The following is a 21,743-nucleotide window of genomic DNA, read 5'->3' as shown; positions in this document are numbered from 1 at the left end:
TCATGTGAAACCGTTTGAAGTTTCATATGTGTAATTCATTCATTCATTCATTCCAAATGAGATTAATGAGATTATTCTTCATTAGTCCTGGGGAATTGTTTTGGTAAAATGGCCATGTCACAAGACAACACAGGTTCTAAGAATGAACTCACACATGCATAATTAAACATGGCGTGTGCCTTCCTCTGTCCAGTGGATACCCTGTTCTGTGAAGGTTTTGGTTCAGACAGACCTTTGGGTGGTGTGAGTGTCATGGTCTGGGGTGGAATAAATTACAATCACAGGACTGCCTTCACGTCTGTCAAGGGAGAGTTAATGCCCTTTATTACCGTGAGCAGATTCTTCAGTTGAGTTGAGTTGGGCTTTACGTCACATCGGCATTATTCCAGCCATATAGTGACGAGAACAAGTTTGCATTAGTAAACATTGTAAGTACATACTCGGAATGAGTTTTATTTCAAAGACATATATTGATGACATTGTCATTTAAAAGCAGAGAAAGTCATAACATCAAATTTAAAGGCAGGCAAATTTGTTAGTCACATTTCATAGTTACAATTTATTATACAGATCAACTTCCCTCAGGGAGTTCACTATCAGATTAGCGCTCACGCGGGAGAACAGATCTTTTAGGTTTGTTGCATCATAATGTGAGTCTCTTGCAGACGATAAGTCCACGCATTCAAGCAGAATATGCTTGATGGTGAAAACCTCATCGCAAGAGAGGGGTCCATCCCCATCCGTTTTCAGCAGACAGTCATGTGTAAATCGACTGTGGACAATACGACATCGTCGTAAAATTACCTCATGACCTCTTGACTGACAACCCAAGTAGGTATAACCGATTGTTGGCTTCAATTCATGGAGTTTGTTTCTTGCTACTTGAGTGTCCCACCTTTTTTGCATGAGGTCCCGAGTATAGCTTTTGATAGTGGGTTTGAAGTCACTGTACGGGATTAGCAGTGGAGATAGGGGCTTGTCAAGAGCTGCTTTTGCTGCAGCATCGGCCTTAGTGTTACCTGCTATGCCGACGTGACCCGGCAACCAGCAGAGGACGATGTCACATTACAATCACATCGTATCTGTCTTCAATCACCACCAAGATGTCCATACTTTTCAACAGGACAACGCACAGGCACACACAACAAGACTTTCCATGCAGTATCTGGCCCAGCAGATGGACGGAGAGGTGGATGGTGAGGTGGACCGTCATTGCTGACTGAAGCATACCATCAGCATGGAGACATTGACTTGCAGTGAACTGTTTGCATTAAAACTCTATTTGTGTGAGTATCAAGCTCTGAAAGAACATGATGCATCCAAATCGTGTCCCGTGCATAAGTTCTAGAAATTCTAGATGTCATTTTTTTACAAAGATTCGACGATGCATAAAAAAACCACATTTTTCTTGGACTTGATATGAAGCATGGTTTCGTTTTCAGGATAGAAGAGTATCTTTTCAGTTTTGAGTCGATGTTAAGCATTACATACTGATACATCGATATACTGATCTATTCTACAATGAGGAAAAAACCATTAGAGATATTGATTTTACTCTAAATAGGCAATCCTTTCTGCCATAAGGTTTAGCTTTGTTTCATTCCCAAGGTTCAGGAAGTCTTGTTCCTGCTCCAGACAAAAGTCACACAAGCCAGCATCTCTAAACTTATATTGTTTGACAATGTGTATAGTTACTTTCAGGACGTTAGGCATGCTGTACTTATCAGCCAGATATAAAGCATGTGTAACATCTTTTTTTTCCTTTTTTGACATTTTACAGACCCTGAGCAGAAATTCTTCACACTTCCGCTTTAGACTCTTAATCTGGTACTCGTCAGCTAGTTCCAGCATCTTGTCCACTGTTGCCTTGGTGACAGGCCGTAGTTCTGATGGGTAAATACACAGAAGCATGTCCACAATGTCAGTATACCTTTTTCCTGGGAGAGGGACTTCACGTTCCTGTTTTTCTTTAAAATTTCCATTAAACATCGTGTCAAAAAAATCTGACGCTGTAGCAAGCACCGCTTTGTTGACGTGAAGACTTCTTCCTTCAACAACCAGAGCTACATCAGACTTGTCACACGGTTCATCAAACACAGATGAACTGCAAAAATAGAAGAACAAATATATGAAACGTTTCATAGTTATTCAATGAAAACATTTTCGACAACTGATCGTCATACATGTAACTCCTTAATGTACATGCCCCCAATACTGTGTAGGTCAAAACATACCTTCTTCCTCTTGATGAATAGTTAGCATAATCTCAACAAAGCTTTTCTGGTCAGATATTTGAAAATCAGAAAGGTAAGTAATTAAAAATTTCAGAGCCATCATGTCAAGTGATGCTATGCTACTTTACCAACAGTATAGTTCGCCTACAGTAGATTTAGTTACCAGCGTTCTCCTACAGTAGAGCTAGTTACAAGAGTTCTCCTACAGTAGAGCCAGTTACAAGAGTTCTCCTACAGTAGAGCCAGTTACAAGAGTTCTCCTACAGTAGAGCTAGTTACAAGAGTTCTCCTACAGTAGAGCCAGGTACAAGAGTTCTCCTACAGTAGAGCTAGTTACAAGAGTTCTCCCACACTAGAGCTAGTTACAAGAGTTCTCCAACAGTAGAGCAAGTTACAAGAGTTCTCCTACAGTAGAGCTAGTTACAAGAGTTCTCCTACAGTAGATTTAGTTACAAGAGTTCTCCTACAGTAGATTTAGTTACAAGAGTTCTCCTACAGTAGAGCTAGTTACAAGAGTTCTCCTACAGTAGAGCCAGTTACAAGCGTTCTCCTACAGTAGAGCTAGTTACAAGAGTTCTCCTACAGTAGATTTAGTTACAAGAGTTCTCCTAAAGTAGAGCTAGTTACAAGAGTTCTCCTACAGTAGAGCTAGTTACAAGAGTTCTCCTACAGTAGAGCTAGTTACAAGAGTTCGCCTACAGTAGATTTAGTTACAAGAGTTCTCCTACAGTAGAGCTAGTTACAAGAGTTCTCCTACAGTAGAGCTAGTTACAAGAGTTCTCCTACAGTAGAGCTAGTTACAAGAGTTCTCCTACAGTAGAGCCAGGTACAAGAGTTCTCCTACAGTAGAGCCAGTTACAAGAGTTCTCCTACAGTAGAGCCAGGTACAAGAGTTCTCCCACACTAGAGCTAGTTACAAGAGTTCTCCAACAGTAGAGCAAGTTACAAGAGTTCTCCTACAGTAGAGCCAGGTACAAGAGTTCTCCTACAGTAGAGCTAGTTACAAGAGTTCTCCTACAGTAGATTTAGTTACAAGAGTTCTCCTACAGTAGAGCTAGTTACAAGAGTTCTCCTACAGTAGAGCCAGTTACAAGCGTTCTCCTACAGTAGAGCTAGTTACAAGAGTTCTCCTACAGTAGAGCCAGTTACAAGAGTTCTCCTACAGTAGAGCTAGTTACAAGAGTTCTCATACAGTAGAGCTAGTTACAAGAGTTCTCCTACAGTAGAGCTAGTTACCAGCGCTCTCCTACAGTAGAGCTAGTTACAAGAGTTCTCCTACAGTAGAGCTAGTTACCAGCGTTCTCCTACAGTAGAGCTAGTTACAAGAGTTCTCCTACAGTAGAGCTAGTTACAAGAGTTCTCCTACAGTAGAGCTAGTTATCAGCGTTCTCCTACAGTAGAGCTAGTTACAAGAGTTCTCCTACAGTAGAGCTAGTTACAAGCGTTCTCCTACAGTAGAGCCAGTTACAAGAGTTCTCCTACAGTAGATTTAGTTACAAGAGTTCTCCTACAGTAGAGCTAGTTACAAGAGTTCTCCTACAGTAGAGCTAGTTACCAGCGTTCTCCTACAGTAGAGCTAGTTACAAGAGTTCTCCAACAGTAGAGCTAGTTACAAGAGTTCTCCTACAGTAGATTTAGTTACAAGAGTTCTCCTACAGTAGAGCTAGTTACAAGAGTTCTCCTACAGTAGATTTAGTTACAAGAGTTCTCCTACAGTAGATTTAGTTACAAGAGTTCGCCTACAGTAGATTTAGTTACAAGAGTTCTCCTACAGTAGAGCTAGTTACAAGAGTTCTCCTACAGTAGAGCTACTTACAAGAGTTCTCCAACAGTAGAGCTAGTTACAAGAGTTCTCCTACAGTAGAGCTAGTTACCAGCGTTCTCCTACAGTAGAGCTAGTTACAAGAGTTCTCCTACAGTAGAGCTAGTTACAAGCGTTCTCCTACAGTAGAGCCAGTTACAAGAGTTCTCCTACAGTAGATTTAGTTACAAGAGTTCTCCTACAGTAGAGCTAGTTACAAGAGTTCTCCTGCAGTAGAGCTAGTTACCAGCGTTCTCCTACAGTAGAGCTAGTTACAAGAGTTCTCCAACAGTAGAGCTAGTTACAAGCGTTCTCCTACAGTAGATTTAGTTACAAGAGTTCTCCTACAGTAGAGCTAGTTACAAGAGTTCTCCTACAGTAGATTTAGTTACAAGAGTTCGCCTACAGTAGATTTAGTTACAAGAGTTCTCCTACAGTAGAGCTAGTTACAAGAGTTCTCCTACAGTAGAGCTACTTACAAGAGTTCTCCAACAGTAGAGCTAGTTACAAGCGTTCTCCTACAGTAGAGCTAGTTACAAGCGTTCTCCTACAGTGGAGCTAGTTACAAGAGTTCTCCTACAGTAGAGCTAGTTACAAGAGTTCTCCTATAGTAGAGCTAGTTACCAGCGTTCTCCTACAGTAGAGCTAGTTACAAGAGTTCTCCTACAGTAGAGCTAGTTACAAGAGTTCTCCTACAGTAGAGCTAGTTACAAGAGTTCTCCTACAGTAGAGCTAGTTACAAGCGTTCTCCTACAGTAGAGCTAGTTTCAAGAGTTCTCCTACAGTAGAGCTAGTTACAAGAGTTCTCCTACAGTAGAGCAAGTTACAAGAGTTCTCCTACAGTAGAGCTAGTTACAAGGGTTCTCCTACAGTAGAGCTAGTTACAAGAGTTCTCCTACAGTAGAGCTAGTTACAAGCGTTCTCCTACAGTAGAGCTAGTTACAAGAGTTCTCCTACAGTAGAGCTAGTTACAAGAGTTCTCCTACAGTAGAGCTAGTTACAAGAGTTCTCCTACAGTAGAGCTAGTTACAAGCGTTCTCCTACAGTAGAGCTAGTTTCAAGAGTTCTCCTACAGTAGAGCTAGTTACAAGAGTTTTCCTACAGTAGAGCTAGTTACAAGAGTTCTCCTACAGTAGAGCTAGTTACAAGAGTTCTCCTACAGTAGAGCTAGTTACAAGAGTTCTCCTACAGTAGAGCTAGTTACAAGCGTTCTCCTACAGTAGAGCTAGTTTCAAGAATTCTCCTACAGTAGAGCTAGTTACAAGAGTTCTCCTACAGTAGAGCAAGTTACAAGAGTTCTCCTACAGTAGAGCTAGTTACAAGAGTTCTCCTACAGTAGAGCTAGTTACAAGAGTTCTCCTACAGTAGAGCTAGTTACAAGAGTTCTCCTACAGTAGAGCTAGTTACAAGAGTTCTCCTACAGTAGAGCTAGTTACAAGAGTTCTCCTACAGTAGAGCTAGTTACAAGAGTTCTCCTACAGTAGAGCTAGTTTCAAGAGTTCTCCTACAGTAGAGCTAGTTACAAGAGTTCTCCTACAGTAGAGCTAGTTACAAGAGTTCTCCTACAGTAGAGCCAGTTACAAGAGTTCTCCTACAGTAGAGCTAGTTACCAGCGTTCTCCTACAGTGGAGCTAGTTACAAGAGTTCTCCTACAGTAGAGCTAGTTACAAGAGTGCTCCTACAGTAGAGCTAGTTACAAGAGTTCTCCTACAGTAGAGCTAGTTACAATAGTGTTGTTGAGTTGTGTTGAGTTGAGCTTTACGTCACATCGGCATTTTTCCAGCCATATAGTGACGAGAACAAGTTTGCATTAGTAAATATTGTAAGTACATACTCGGAATGAGTTTTATTGCAAAGACATTTATTGATTACATTGTCATTCAAGAGCAGAAAAAGTTATAGCATCAAATTTAAAGGCAGGCGGTTTCTTACATTTCATAGTTACAATTTATGGTTGTTACATTTCACAGTTACAATTTATGATACAGATCAACTTCCCTCAGGTAGTTCACTATGAGATGAGCGCTCACGCGGGAGAACAGATCTTTTAGGTCTGTTGCATCATAATGTGAGTCCCTTGCAGGCGATAAGTCCACGCATTCAAGCAGAACATGCTTGACTGTGAACACCTCATCGCAAGAGACACACATGGGGGGTCCATCCCCATCCGTTTTCAGCAGATAGTCATGTGTAAATCGACTGTGGCCAATACGACATCGTCGTAAAATTACCTCATCACGTCTTGACTGACAACCCAAGTAGGTATAACCGATTGTTGGTTTCAATTCATGGAGTTTGTTTCTTTCTACTTGAGTGTCCCACCTTTTTTGCATCAGGTCCCGAGTATAGCTTTTGATAGTGGGTTTGAAGTCACTGTATGGGATTAGCAGTGGAGATAGGGGCTTTTTGAGAGCTGCTTTTGCTGCAGCATCGGCCTTAGTGTTACCTGCTATGCCGACGTGACCCGGCAACAGGCAGAGGATGATGTCATATTGGCCAGTAGAAAGGTCGTAGTACAGTTCTAATATGTCCAGGATGATTGGGTGACTTGAAGTCACATTTAGAAGTGCTTGGAGGCAGGATAATGAATCTGTAAATACGATGAAGTTTTTGGACTGATTTGCTGTTGAATGTAGGTCAAAGCTGAGAAGATAGCTTTGGCTTCAGCAGTGAAAATGGAACTGTTGTCGGGGATCCTAGAGGAGACAGTCTTGGCTCCAATGACTGTAGCGCTGGCAACTTGGCCATCGTCCTTGGATCCGTCTGTGAAAATGGATCTGTGAGTGTTATACTTAGAACGTAACTGGTTGTATTAGTTCTCCTACAGTAGAGCTAGTTACAGAGTTCTCCTACAGTAGAGCTAGTTACCAGCGTTCTCCTACAGTAGAGCTAGTTACAAGCGTTCTCCTACAGTAGAGCTAGTTACAAGAGTTCTCCTACAGTAGAGCTAGTTACAAGCGTTCTCCTACAGTAGAGCTAGTTACAAGCGTTCTCCTACAGTAGAGCTAGTTACAAGAGTTCTCCTACAGTAGAGCTAGTTATAAGAGTTCTCCTACAGTAGAGCTAGTGGAAACAGTTCTTCTACAGTAGAGCTACTTAAAACAGTTCTCCGAAAGTAGAGCCACTTGAAACAGTTTGTCTACAGTAGAGCTAGTTCAAACAGTTCTCCTACAGTAGAGCTAGTTAAAGCAGTTCTCCTACAGTAGAGCCAGTTAAAACCGTTCTCCTACAGTGGAGCCACATGAAACGGCTAATCTACAGTCACAATGTGTCTCAGCCATTTTCTCGCAACGCTTGGAGTATTGACGTGAGGTCTTAGAAACAGGACCTGTGAAGATCCGCGTTAGAATTGGTCTTCAGCAACCCATGCTTTTCGCAAGAGACGAACCCTACAGCCTAAAGGTGATCATAACGTACATTGCAAAGAGCCTGCATTCCGAGGTAGGATTGATTGAGTGAGTGAGTTAATATTTAACGTAACATCGGCAATATTTCAGCCATATCGTGACGAGAACATTTGATATTGAAATGAAATATATGTATATTATAAAAAACCTGCCGACGAAGGACAGTAAAACAACTAGAATATCACAGATATGTATGTAAAACTAGTAATTAAATCTAAAACGTTTGAACTATAGGGGGAAAACAATACCGTATAAAAATGGGCTATAAATTGCCAATAACTGAAGGTAGATCACCATACTAGGGACCATAGGGACTTTCCGAGGTAGTAGGCGTGGTGGGGGTAAAACTAAACTACCTTACCCACTTACGTAAGTGCTCTTTCTGCTCGCTCTGTCACCGCTAACGATCTCGTGGTAGAAATAAGATCGCAAAATAAATTGAGTGTTATTGCTTAGTTCTGTTACTCAGTTGAGAAATCAGGTAAAGTGGTATTGTTGCATGCAAAACTTTACGTCACCCATCCTCCTATACTTTCAGGGATTAAGAATTATATTTGAAATCGAGCTATTGATGTGTACATTTTGCAACTCACTTCCTGGTCAATTATGTGCTTATTGCTTCGACGTGACATTTCCAAGTGCTGTGGATTTGAACCTACCTATCCCAACTCGGCCCACTACACTAATGAGGTTAATTCCACACCCTGCTACACTGACCATCTAAGGATGTCATCTGTGGGATGACTCCACGCCCTGCTGAACTGACAAGGAAAGGATGTCATCTGTGGGATGACTCCACGCCCTGCTACACTGACAAGGTAAGGATGTCATCTGTGGGATGACTCCACACCCTGCTACACTGACAAGGTAAGGATGTCATCTGTGGGATGACTCCACGCCCTGCTACACTGACAAGGTAAGGATGTCATCTGTGGGATGACTCCACGCCCTGCTACACAAGGTGACCATCTGTGGGATGACTCCACACCCTGTAAGGATGCCATCTGTGGGATGACTCCACGCCTGCTACACTGACAAGGTAAGGATGCCATCTGTGGGATGACTCCACGCCCTGCTACACTGACAAGGTAAGGATGCCATCTGTGGGATGACTCCACACCCTGCTACACTGACAAGGTAAGGATGCCATCTGTGGGATGACTCCACGCCCTGCTACACTGACAAGGTAAGGATGCCATCTGTGGGATGACTCCACGCCCTGCTACACTGACAAGGTAAGGATGCCATCTGTGGGATGACTCCACACCCTGCTACACTGACAAGGTAAGGATGTCATCTGTGGGATGACTCCACACCCTGCTACACTGACAAGGTAAGGATATCATCTGTTGGATGACTCCATGCCCTGCTACACTGACAAGGTAAGGATGTCATCTGTGGGATGACTCCACACCCTGCTACACTGACAAGGTAAGGATGTCATCTGTGGGATGACTCCACACCCTGCTACACTGACAAGGTAAGGATGTCATCTGTGGGATGACTCCACACCCTGCTACACTGACAAGGTAAGGATGTCATCTGTGGGATGACTCCACACCCTGCTACACTGACAAGGTAAGGATGTCATCTGTGGGATGACTCCACGCCCTGCTACACTGACAAGGTAAGGATGTCATCTGTGGGATGACTCCACGCCCTGCTACACTGACAAGGTAAGGATGTCATCTGTGGGATGACTCCACGCCCTGCTACACTGACAAGGTAAGGATGTCATCTGTGGGATGACTCCATGCCCTGCTACACTGACAAGGTAAGGATGTCATCTGTGGGATGACTCCACCCTGCTACACTGACAAGGTAAGGATGTCATCTGTGGGATGACTCCACCCCCTGCTACACTGACAAGGTAAGGATGTCATCTGTGGGATGACTCCACGCCCTGCTACACTGACAAGGTAAGGATGTCATCTGTGGGATGACTCCACGCCCTGCTACACTGACAAGGTAAGGATGTCATCTGTGGGATGACTCCACACCCTGCTACACTGACAAGGTAAGGATGCCATCTGTGGGATGACTCCACACCCTGCTACACTGACAAGGTAAGGATGCCATCTGTGGGATGACTCCACGCCCTGCTACACTGACAAGGTAAGGATGTCATCTGTGGGATGACTCCACGCCCTGCTACACTGACAAGGTAAGGATGTCATCTGTGGGATGACTCCACGCCCTGCTACACTGACAAGGTAAGGATGCCATCTGTGGGATGACTCCACGCCCTGCTACACTGACAAGGTAAGGATGCCATCTGTGGGATGACTCCACGCCCTGCTACACTGACAAGGTAAGGATGCCATCTGTGGGATGACTCCACGCCCTGCTACACTGACAAGGTAAGGATGTCATCTGTGGGATGACTCCACGCCCTGCTACACTGACAAGGTAAGGATGTCATCTGTGGGATGACTCCACGCCCTGCTACACTGACAAGGTAAGGATGTCATCTGTGGGATGACTCCACGCCCTGCTACACTGACAAGGTAAGGATGTCATCTGTGGGATGACTCCATGCCCTGCTACACTGACAAGGTAAGGATGTCATCTGTGGGATGACTCCATGCCCTGCTACACTGACAAGGTAAGGATGTCATCTGTGGGATGACTCCATGCCCTGCTACACTGACAAGGTAAGGATGTCATCTGTGGGATGACTCCACACCCTGCTACACTGACAAGGTAAGGATGTCATCTGTGGGATGACTCCACACCCTGCTACACTGACAAGGTAAGGATGTCATCTGTGGGATGACTCCATGCCCTGCTACACTGACAAGGTAAGGATGTCATCTGTGGGATGACTCCACACCCTGCTACACTGACAAGGTAAGGATGTCATCTGTGGGATGACTCCATGCCCTGCTACACTGACAAGGTAAGGATGTCATCTGTGGGATGACTCCACACCCTGCTACACTGACAAGGTAAGGATGTCATCTGTGGGATGACTCCATGCCCTGCTACACTGACAAGGTAAGGATGTCATCTGTGGGATGACTCCATGCCCTGCTACACTGACAAGGTAAGGATGTCATCTGTGGGATGACTCCACGCCCTGCTACACTGACAAGGTAAGGATGTCATCTGTGGGATGACTCCACGCCCTGCTACACTGACAAGGTAAGGATGTCATCTGTGGGATGACTCCACGCCCTGCTACACTGACAAGGTAAGGATGTCATCTGTGGGATGACTCCACACCCTGCTACACTGACAAGGTAAGGATGTCATCTGTGGGATGACTCCACACCCTGCTACACTGACAAGGTAAGGATGTCATCTGTGGGATGACTCCACGCCCTGCTACACTGACAAGGTAAGGATGTCATCTGTGGGATGACTCCACGCCCTGCTACACTGACAAGGTAAGGATGTCATCTGTGGGATGACTCCACACCCTGCTACACTGACAAGGTAAGGATGTCATCTGTGGGATGACTCCACGCCCTGCTACACTGACAAGGTAAGGATGTCATCTGTGGGATGACTCCACGCCCCTGCTACACTGACAAGGTAAGGATGTCATCTGTGGGATGACTCCACGCCCTGCTACACTGACAAGGTAAGGATGTCATCTGTGGGATGACTCCACACCCTGCTACACTGACAAGGTAAGGATGTCATCTGTGGGATGACTCCACGCCCTGCTACACTGACAAGGTAAGGATGTCATCTGTGGGATGACTCCACGCCCTGCTACACTGACAAGGTAAGGATGTCATCTGTGGGATGACTCCACACCCTGCTACACTGACAAGGTAAGGATGTCATCTGTGGGATGACTCCACGCCCTGCTACACTGACAAGGTAAGGATGTCATCTGTGGGATGACTCCACGCCCTGCTACACTGACAAGGTAAGGATGTCATCTGTGGGATGACTCCATGCCCTGCTACACTGACAAGGTAAGGATGTCATCTGTGGGATGACTCCATGCCCTGCTACACTGACAAGGTAAGGATGTCATCTGTGGGATGACTCCATGCCCTGCTACACTGACAAGGTAAGGATGTCATCTGTGGGATGACTCCATGCCCTGCTACACTGACAAGGTAAGGATGTCATCTGTGGGATGACTCCACACCCTGCTACACTGACAAGGTAAGGATGTCATCTGTGGGATGACTCCACGCCCTGCTACACTGACAAGGTAAGGATGTCATCTGTGGGATGACTCCACACCCTGCTACACTGACAAGGTAAGGATGTCATCATCTGTGGGATGACTCCATGCCCTGCTACACTGACAAGGTAAGGATGTCATCTGTGGGATGACTCCACACCCTGCTACACTGACAAGGTAAGGATATCATCTGTTGGATGACTCCATGCCCTGCTACACTGACAAGGTAAGGATATCATCTGTTGGATGACTCCATGCCCTGCTACACTGACAAGGTAAGGATGTCATCTGTTGGATGACTCCACGCCCTGCTACACTGACAAGGTAAGGATGTCATCTGTGGGATGTCACGTACTTTGTGCGCCATGCACACACTCACTATTACCACAAGAATTATTGATTCCATGTTCCAGAAGAACAATTTACATATTCAGACAAACTTCTTTATTTCGGTAGATGCGACGTTTCGATACATATTCTTGTATCGTTGTCTCGCATCTACCGAATAAAGTTGTTTATCCATAAAGTTTGTCTGTATATTATTTTCCAACTTCTAAACAATGCCACTCAAAAAGAACAATTTACAGTTTGAAATATGCTGATCCTTGCCTCAATTCATCCTCGACAGATTTAGGTGCAGCCATTTTCACTTTTCCCAGACATTTCTGTCAGTAGTACTGATTAATCAGAGGCATTTCAAGACACACTCGCGGTAACCATAACAAATTCCTGGCGTAATGTAAATTCGCAGACATCTATTTTCTCGCACTTATCAGTTCCGGGTTCACACGGTCCCTACACATAAAGTCATGATGTCAAAGTTTGAGTTTGTAAACATGAAGTCGTCTTCGTATTCCTGCTGTCATAAGTTGGAAATCACAAGCTTCAAATGAAAGTTTTTATTCAGAGTTTTCTAGCAAACATTTTTATGCTTCTGCACTAATGCAAAAACATCGAGACGAAAATGAGCCCTAAAAAATAGTTTTCGTTCATGACAGCACCCATCTACCGGTCGTCTGCATTGGTAAGTGGTAACGCTAAAAGGTCATGATCCCAGTAGGTGGGGTGTGGCCCGGGAAATAATCCCATTAAAACGGACAAAATCCCCCCTACTCTTTAGCTTTAGATTAAAGGTTCTTTAATCCTTGTTATCATGTTTTGATAGAACAGCTTCATGAACAATTGCAGAAGAGTTGCAGAAGATTGTTTTAGCTATGTAAAGTGGCATAGAACAGGCAAAAAAACCGGACTAAATCCCCCCTACTCATCTTTAGCTTGATTCTCCTGATCATTGATCAACACTTAATCACCTTTGATCTTAATTGGATGAACAGGTACTGATTGGTATAATTAACTCTATCCTTTAATCTTTTAATCCTAAATACATGTATGTCAAATAAAAATAAATGTGCAATGAATGATGTGAATGTGCTCAAAATATGTGCTATGTGCCCTTTGACCTTGTTGATATGTTGACAAATAATTAAAAGGCAAATCATAAACTTGCTTTATTGTTTTTCCTTGGGGGATTTTGTCCAGGAGGGATTTGTCCTACGATACACTTTTTTTGGGGATTTTGTCCAGGGGATTCTGTCCGGGGGGATTTTTGTCCGGTTACCGGGAAAAATAACTATGGAAGCCCATTTCAGACACAATCCTTATAACTTTACAATACATTTTCATGAAAAGTTACCAAGTAAAAGCAATTATGACGACTTTGTAAGATGAAATCAAATAGTTATAATTAATGAATTACGAAACTACTTGTGTTTGTTCAGTAAATGTCTCCAAAGTGATGAAGAATGTTGTTTTTTTAACTTTCATTCAAGATTACAGGAACTTTTACTTGTTTAAAAAACGTTTTGTTTATTAAAATAAACTAAAGTAGACAAATCCTGAACATTTCTTCACAAAAACTTTCTTATTAGCATTGTGAGACATGAACTTCAATGTCACATCGTTATCAGCTATTGGCGTAAACTATACCGAGTAGTCGCCATACTGTGTGTTCGGAATTTAGCTATCACGAATATTGATAACGCGAGGTTACTGATTGCAGGTTCCCGAATGGCGATTCTTACCTTATTTCCCGCTGAACTGGGTCAGGTTCAGCCATTGTAATATTGGAGACAAGACGACAGGGAACTTGGTAACTCGGTGATGAGTACAATCGTTGTTTCCCTTTCGATTGGACAGTTTGACAACACACTTCCGAGAAACAGAATAAGGGGAGGTAACTCGATTGCCTAATACCCGGCCTTGTCCTCATAATTTTTATTCATACCTGACACTTTCGAGGATACTGATTTGTCACGGCGAGAGAGAAACTTGACCTGATTTAACTGAGCAGGAGAGGCAACTGGTCTTCAGTAACCCATGCTTGTCGTAAGAGGCGAATAGTGGGATCGGGTGGTTAGACTCTCTCATTTAGTTGACACCACAGGGTCAGAAAATCGATAAACTAGGCCCCGGTTTAGTATCAACACCCCCTACTATATTATGTATTATATATTATGTATTATATATTATGTATTATATAGTAGGGGGTGTTGATACCAAACCGGGGCCTAGTTTATCGATTTTCTGACCCGCAGTGGGGGCCTGTGGTTGACACATGCCATTGTATCCCAGTGTATAATGTACAGAGAAATTTCACCTGAGAGACAAATTCAGCCTAATTAAAAGGTTGGAGGCGTTTGCGTGGCAGGTTATAAAAGCACAACTCAGTAGTGTGCAGACTCGGTCGCGTTGACATAATGCCGATAATTGGGATTATCTCCATTCTACCATGACATATGCACCATGATTTGAGTTGAGTTGGGTTTTGCGTCACATCGGCATTATTCCAGCCATATAGTGACGAGAACAAGTTTGCATTAGTAAACATTGTAAGTACATACTCGGAATGGGTTTTATTTCAAGGACATATTTGATTACACTGTCATTTAAAAGCAAAGAAAGTCATAGCATCAAATTTAAAGGCAGGCAATTTGTTAGTGACATTTCACAGTTACGATTTATGATAGTCACATTACATAGTTACAATTTATGGTTGTTACATTTCACAGTTACAATTTATGATACAGATCAACTTCCCTCAGGTAGTACAAGATCGATTGCCCATGACCTCTTGAATGCAGCTCACAAATATGGATTTTCAGATATCATTGACACCTTCATGACAACAGGAGAATTTCCATGCAAAAATGTATTGAATTCCATGGTACAGAAGGTTATATGCCACCACGAACACACTGAATGGAGAAATAAACTCCAAGAGCGTCCAAATATGCAGAGATTTGGTGCCATTCATACGCGCCTCTCTCATCATCGTCTATGGAACCTGTGTTTCTGGTATAACATGGCCACCCCTCCTGTCTATGCTCTGATAAAGTTGGGTATACTGCCCGTCACACTTGGACTGTGTCTTATATGCGAGACTGAAAGTGAGGACATTGTAAAACATCAACTCCTATACTGTGACAAGCTGGTAGAAAACAGGAACGCACTGAGCGAGCATCTGTTTGATAACGTGTCTCTTGACACGTATATGAGACTCGAAGATGCTGAAGACGAGGTTAAAATCCTCACATACCTTGGTTCCATTACTCCGGTTGTGCAGGACATGACTCACGATAGCTGGGCTAGGTTCATGAGCATTATTGCAAAACGCATCAGTGCATGGAACCTGGCCAGCATTCTGTATTTATAAGAATACCATGCAATGCTTTGTACATATTGCCCAGTGATCATCTGTTGCCAAGAGCTATGATTTTTTATGTTCTGTTGAATTTTTCAAATATTATTGAACTTTCTATTTTGTCACAAATGTGTGTTATGCTCTAAAAATATATACATAACTGGATGTATAACTCATCAAACCATTGGTGGAAATAAAGAACATTCATTCATTCATTCATTCATTCATTCATTCATTCATTCATTCATACTCGGAATGAGTTTTATTTCAAGGACATATATTGATTACATTGTCATTTAAAAGCAAAGAAAGTCATAGCATCAAATTTAAAGGCAGGCAATTTGTTAGTGACATTTCACAGTTACGATTTATGATAGTCACATTACATAGTTACAATTTATGGTTGTTACATTTCACAGTTACAATTTATGATACAGATCAACTTCCCTCAGGTAGTTCACTATCAGATGAGCGCTCACGCGAGAGAACAGATCCTTCAGGTTTCTTGCATCATAATGTGAGTCCCTTGCAGGCGATGAGTCCACGCATTCAAGCAGAATATGCCTAATGGTGAAAACCTCATCGCAAAAGACACACATGGGGGGTCCATCCCCATCCGTTTTCAGCAGATAGTCATGAGTAAACCGACTGTGGCCAATACGACATCGTCGTAAAATTACCTCATCACGTCTTGACTGACAACCCAAGTAGGTTTAACCAATTGTTGGTTTCCATTTATACAGTTTATTTATTCCTACTTGAGTGTCCCATCGTTTTTGCATGAGGTCCCGAGTATAGCTTTTGATAGTGGGTTTACTTGTTCTATCTGACTTCCAACTTTTAAAATGCCACTCAAAGAAGTCAGGCGTTTTAAATATGCACTCATTACCCTTGCGTAGTGTTATGACAGGCCTAGACTACGACGCTAAGAAACTGGACATAATGACGTTTACATACTCATACCTTCGGTACTTAGAGTGACTTTGGGTGATTGTTCAGTCTTTTCATGTTGGAACCAGGCTGGGTCAATGTTTTCCTCCATGTCCGATCCAAACACATCAAAGAAATCGCCGAGGTCAAACGTAACAGTTTGACATGTTTATTTACTTTTGTAAGGGTTAACGCGTGCAAAATATTCGGTGAACTGGCTCTAGAAGTGGATATTGAAAATGTTTCACTTCTACATTTTTAGTAACAGCCAATCAGAAACGAACATACTTAAATGTCATGGTAGAATTAAAGCGTTACTGACGCATGAAAGCCTAAACTGTGAAGGAAGACCTAAAATAACTCTATCTAAGCATTGACAGCGAAAAACGGCGTGTCTGCAGATTTCGAGTTGAAACGATCATTTTCCACGATCTTGCTTCGACCAGGGATCATCTACAACATTTTATATAGTCTCCCTGCTTCGACACACAGACGGGTGCCCTCGCTTAACGCTCAGCTGCAATAAATAGAGAGGTGTCAAGCTATTACAGAAAGATCTGTAAATTTCTAGACCCGTCTGCCAAATGGCAAAACCTGATCTACTTGCAAAATAATGAAAATGCGAGGGAAAACTTACCATTACTCTTGCGCCACGTGTTCTTCTTTCATTGTCCAGCAAGGACATGGAGTTGCTTTTGGATAGCGCCGTGAACCCACTCACATGATAAATACAGATAAGCAAGATGCATGATGTGTGCCTGTGATGCAATTGTAAATAAGTTTCTTGAATATTTGCTTCTATTTGTGCTCACATTTATTTGTGAAGTTCATGTGCCTACGATGTGATAATAGAGCTTCCCAGTCATTGGCTGTTGAATAGATTGGTTCATGCATTATGTTAAATTTGATATCACGTAGTCTACTGAATACTAGCATTTATTTCTTATGAAGGAGTTACGCTTGTTTTATTCATCTAGACTTATGCTTTATATGTAGACGGTTGGGTAGCCTAGTGGTTAAAGTGTTGTCTCATCACGCCCAAGGCCCGGGTTCGATTCCCCACATGGGTACAATGTGTGAAGCCCATGTCTGGTGTCCCCCGCCGTGATGTTGCTGCAATATTGCTGAAGGCGGCGTTTAATCATACTCACTCGCTTTTATAGAGAGACGTTTTGTTTGGAGTAGCTAAACACAGGGAAAACTGAAAGATAATGATCAAATGACGCTTGTTGTATATTGGTCAAAGTTATTGACATCGGTGTCAGGTGCAACGCGATCACACATATCATGTTCGGCAGGAGAACACGTGACCAACATATCGGTAATGACGATTCTATGTATGAACACAGTGTGCACATACAAAGATATCCAGTCATCTCAAGAATACAAGAGTGGTTCGTGTTGGGGGAACAGGACCCTGACATTGCTGGGATTGGGGAAGGCAGAGGTCTTGGGCCATTTTGCACATTAGAATAAAAAATGGACCATTAAAAGTTTGATGTTTACTATTGATACAAGGGCAGTGGCCCATTCTAAAATCAGAAAATAGCTAATAATCCTAAAAATGGCCCATTGTCAAAGTTCTCTATCCCAATCCCTACATTGTTTTGTGTATTATATTTTCAAGGAATAGTATTCATTTCTCTACTGGGTTATGTTATTGTCATGACTGTATCTTACATCCAATACCCTGGTATGGTGATCTACCTTTGGTAATTGACGATCTATAGCCCATTTTTATACTGTCTTGTCCTTATTTGAAGTCCAGATTTAGTTTTATTATCAATACTGTGATATTCTATTTGGTTTTACTGTTCTTCGTTGACAGTTTTGTTATAATTTACATGTATTATTGGTCAATTTGAAACTTATTTTAGTCACGATATGGCTGAAATATTGCCGATGTGATTGTAAAATGTAACTCACTCACCCACATCAAATATATTGTTAATAGTTCGCCCACTCATTCTCAGTCGACTAACGGGATCGGGTGGTCAGACTCTCTGACTTAATTGACACATGTGGTCGTATCCAAACTGCGTAGATCAATGGGCATGGATTGATCACTGGATTGTCTGGTCCAGACTCGATTATATACAGACCACCGTCATATAGCTTGAATATTGTTGAGGCCGTTAAAAACCAAAAACAACCAATCGAGTACAGTCAGACCTCGTTAATATGAACACTTTGGTATAACATTTGACAGTTGGCTTGAAATCATGTGTATACAGTTCGTCTAAAAATGTTTTATTAACAGACTATCATGACGGAAACAACAACAACAACAACATCATCATCATTAACTACAACAACAACAACAAAATATAGAATATATTATCAATTCAACTAAACCAAGTACAGTATAAAGATGGAAAATTGGATACTCTATGTTAAGATGGTACTAAGAGTGTGTACTTCAAGATGTACTGGATTAACACGTACAGATATTAACAGTAGGTGGAATAACATTTGAATCAAGGCAATAAATAGAAAACGCAAGGAATAATTGAGTGAGTGAGTTAAAATGTAATGTCACATTTCAGCCATATCGCCAAGTACAGCGTGACAACTGGATTGTCACAGAGTATACTTGAAACTTGTTTCTGGCCATTATAAAATATTGCAGTGTTGCATTACTATTGCTGGAATATTGCTAAAGGCGGCTTGCAATTTCATGATAATCTGGGTAAATACGGTAGGCTATATCAATAAAATGTGATTGTTGTATGTGAACAATGAAAAAGAGGATGCGATGATTTGATTGCGAGAATCCCGGTTCGATTCCCTCGACATGGGTAAAATGTGTGAAGCCCATTTCTAGTGTCCCCTGCTGTGATATTGCTAAAATCGGCATGGCGTAAAAATAAACAGTCACTGTTTGTTACACTTTGCTTTCCTACACGGTTCCCCAGCATTATTCAGGGTGGGTAATATTTACACTGTCTAAGAATTGTCCTGAACTACCGTAAAGATTCGGTAAAACAACAAGATACTGCTACAGATACAAAGCAAAGCGTACATGATGATGTATTATGTGACAAGCTTGTAGTGCTTACTTGTGCGAGTACGGTGAGGATGTTTATCTGTCTTAATTGTTATCCGTTTGTGGGGTTGGACGGCAAGTCGCGCAGACTGATTAGGAATGTGGCATTTATATAGGTAAATATGGTAAACATTTTAAAACTTCAAAAGCAGCTTGAATTTCATGATAATCTGGGTAAATACGGTAAGCTATATCAATAAATTGAGAGAACCTCGAGGTGAGATTGTTCAGATAACGGTAGGAAAGATTTGGTTAGGCGGGGAATGAAATTAATTTCATCTGATCATTCAGGATTACAACAGAATGGTGTACATTGTCAATGCACACAAAGCACGATTTTGTATGCAGTTTCGGCTCAGTCGTCGTTGCATACATAATATTTCTTGATGGCAATAAAATTACAACAGGGACTGTTTTATAAGGACGAGATGACACCTGGACTGTAAACGGTTACCGTCCAAGTTTTGTCTTGAGAATGTCAGATGCTGTCTACACCAAGCTACAGCATGATGGACGGTGAGGTGGATACTGAAGTGGAAAGCGACGTGGACGTTGACGTGGAAACACAATAAGACGGTGGCGTGGACGGTGTCATGAAGGGTGATGTGGACGGTGCAGTTGACAGCAACGTGGAGAGTGATGGTGGAACTGGATGTGGACGACGACGTGGACGGTGACGGTGAGGTGGGCAGCGACGTGACGGTGAGGTGGGCGGCGACGTGAACCGTGACGTGAGCGTGGGCGGTGACATGGATGGTGATGTGGAACAGTTGGGCATTTAGCCATGCCGGATGTTGTGCTCCTTCAAACGTTTGCATACTTATGGGTTTGAACTAAGAAATATAGCCTTAGCTACAAAGTGACAGTTTTTATCGGTTCCCTAGATGTAACAACCGACTTTGATTCTTCATATCAGGTGGACGGCAAGTCATGAGTTCTTGCTTTCTGTAGATAGTGTTTCTGAAGAGATGACAGTGTGCTTCGAATGACAATACAATGAGTAGCAACTTGCTTTCTGGAGGACGTGGACAGTGAGGTGGACGTAGACATAGACAGACGGTGAGGTGGACGGTGAGGTGGACGGAGAGGTGGACAGACGCTGAGGTGGACGGTGAGGTGGACGGAGCGGTGGAGGTGAGGTGGACCGGTCAATCGGTGAGGTGGACGGTGAGGTGGACGGAGGTGGACGGAGGTGAGGTGGACGGAGAGGTGGACGGAGAGGTGGACGGTGAGGTGGACGAGACATAGAGGTGGTGGACGTGAGGTGGACGGTGAGGACGGAGACAGACGGTGAGGTGGACGGTGAGGTGGACGGAGAGTCGGACGGTGAGGTGGACCGTCATTTCTGACTGAAGCATACCATCAGCGAGGGACGTTGACTTGCTGTGAACTGTTTGCATTAAAACCAATTATGTGTGTGAGTATCAAGCTCTGAACGAACATGAAGCATCCACATCGTAATAGAGAGTATCTTTTCAGTTTTGAGTCGATGTTAAACATTATATACTGATACATCGATATACAGATCTACTCAAAAATGGTAAAAACATTAGCGACGCTGATTTTTTGTCTAAATAGACAATCATTTCTGCCATAAGTTTCAGCTTTGTTTCATTCCCAAGGTTCACGAAGTCTTGTTCCTGCTCCAGCCCACGGTTCTATATCCATCCAAGTCATAGTCTATATCCCTTGAATCTCTAAACCGATATTTTTTCACAATGTGTATAGTTACTTCCAGGAGGTTAGGCAGGCTGTACTTATCAGCCAGATATAAAGCATGTGTAACATCTCCTTTCGGCGTTTTGTCATTTCCACAGATCGAGAGCATAAAATCTTCACACTTCCGCTTTAGACTCTCAATCTGGTACTCGTCAGCTAGTTCCAGCATCTTGTCCACTGTTGCCTTGGTGACAGGCCGTAGTTCTGATGGGTAAATACACAGAAGCATGTCCACAATGTCAGCATACCTTTTTCCTGGGAGAGGGACTTCTGGTTTCTGTTGTTCTTTAAAATTCCCATTGAACATCTTGTCAAAAACATCCGACGCTGCTGCAAGCACCATTTTGCTGACGTGAAGACGTCTTCCTTCCACAACCAGAGCAACATCAGTCTTGCCAGACGGTTCGTCAAACACAGATGAACTGCAAAAACAGAAGATCAATAAATGAGCCATATCATAGTTTTTTTAATAAAATTATTTCTGACAACTGATCGCAATATACGTAACTCCGTATGGTACATGTCCTCGATACTGGGTTGGTTAAAACACAGCTTCTTCTTCTTGCTGATAGTTAGTATAACGTCTACAGTGGTTTTGTGGTCAGATTTTTGAAAATCAGAAAAGAAAGTAATTAAATTGTGAAATTCAGAGCCATTATGTCAAGTGATACTGTGTTTGAATCTGTCTGTTATTGTCTACAAGGCATTTGCCTCCGGTACATTTCTCTGTAGTTCAGACAGTTATATAGCAGAGCCAGT

General features: G+C 42.6%; 2 protein-coding genes across 4 annotated transcripts; both read right to left on the bottom strand.

Moving 5' to 3' along the window:
• Window positions 1-1,078: 1,078 nt before the first annotated feature.
• Window positions 1,079-13,831, bottom strand: LOC124256773 (BTB and MATH domain-containing protein 36-like). 2 transcript variants are annotated; one of them, XM_046690736.1, is made up of 3 exons: window positions 13,671-13,831; window positions 6,147-6,149; window positions 1,079-2,104 (listed from the first exon to the last, which is right to left on the bottom strand). In XM_046690736.1, exons 1-3 carry the CDS (start codon window positions 13,703-13,705, stop codon window positions 1,552-1,554), a joined length of 591 nt encoding a protein of 196 aa, XP_046546692.1. In that variant the 5' UTR covers window positions 13,706-13,831; the 3' UTR covers window positions 1,079-1,551. The 2 variants fall into 2 exon arrangements, with proteins under 2 accessions (XP_046546692.1, XP_046546693.1); XM_046690737.1 differs by lacking the exon at window positions 6,147-6,149 and having other exon boundaries at window positions 13,671-13,830.
• A 6,897-nt stretch (window positions 13,832-20,728) lies between these two features.
• LOC124256774 (BTB and MATH domain-containing protein 38-like) lies at window positions 20,729-21,453 on the bottom strand. Of its 2 annotated transcripts, none has more exons than XR_006893088.1 (2): window positions 20,824-21,453; window positions 20,729-20,782 (listed from the first exon to the last, which is right to left on the bottom strand). XR_006893088.1 is itself a non-coding variant. In XM_046690738.1 (2 exons), the coding sequence occupies exons 1-2, from the start codon at window positions 21,436-21,438 to the stop codon at window positions 20,890-20,892; spliced, it is 507 nt and encodes a 168-aa protein (XP_046546694.1). In that variant the 5' UTR covers window positions 21,439-21,453; the 3' UTR covers window positions 20,729-20,889. The 2 variants fall into 2 exon arrangements, 1 of the variants encoding a protein (XP_046546694.1); XM_046690738.1 differs by having other exon boundaries at window positions 20,729-21,319; window positions 21,362-21,453.
• Between the last annotated feature and the right edge of the window lie 290 nt (window positions 21,454-21,743).

The sequence above is a fragment of the Haliotis rubra genome, unplaced genomic scaffold (genome assembly GCF_003918875.1).
Source record: "Haliotis rubra isolate DU_JTF1 unplaced genomic scaffold, ASM391887v1 Scf639, whole genome shotgun sequence".
Lineage (NCBI taxonomy): Eukaryota > Metazoa > Mollusca > Gastropoda > Lepetellida > Haliotidae > Haliotis > Haliotis rubra.
This window is presented reverse-complemented; position numbering and strand designations above follow the sequence as displayed.

Excerpts from the sequence above, each read along its gene's own strand:
- LOC124256773 (XM_046690736.1), bottom strand. The coding sequence starts at position 13,705 with ATGGCTGAACCTGACCCAGTTCAGCGGGAAATAAG.
- LOC124256774 (XM_046690738.1), bottom strand. The coding sequence starts at position 21,438 with ATGGCTCATTTATTGATCTTCTGTTTTTGCAGTTCATCTGTGTTTGAC. Across the intron at positions 21,320-21,361 it reads GGCAAGACTGATGTTGCTCT|TGCAGCAGCGTCGGATGTTT; the intron begins GGTTGTGGAAGG and ends CAAAATGGTGCT.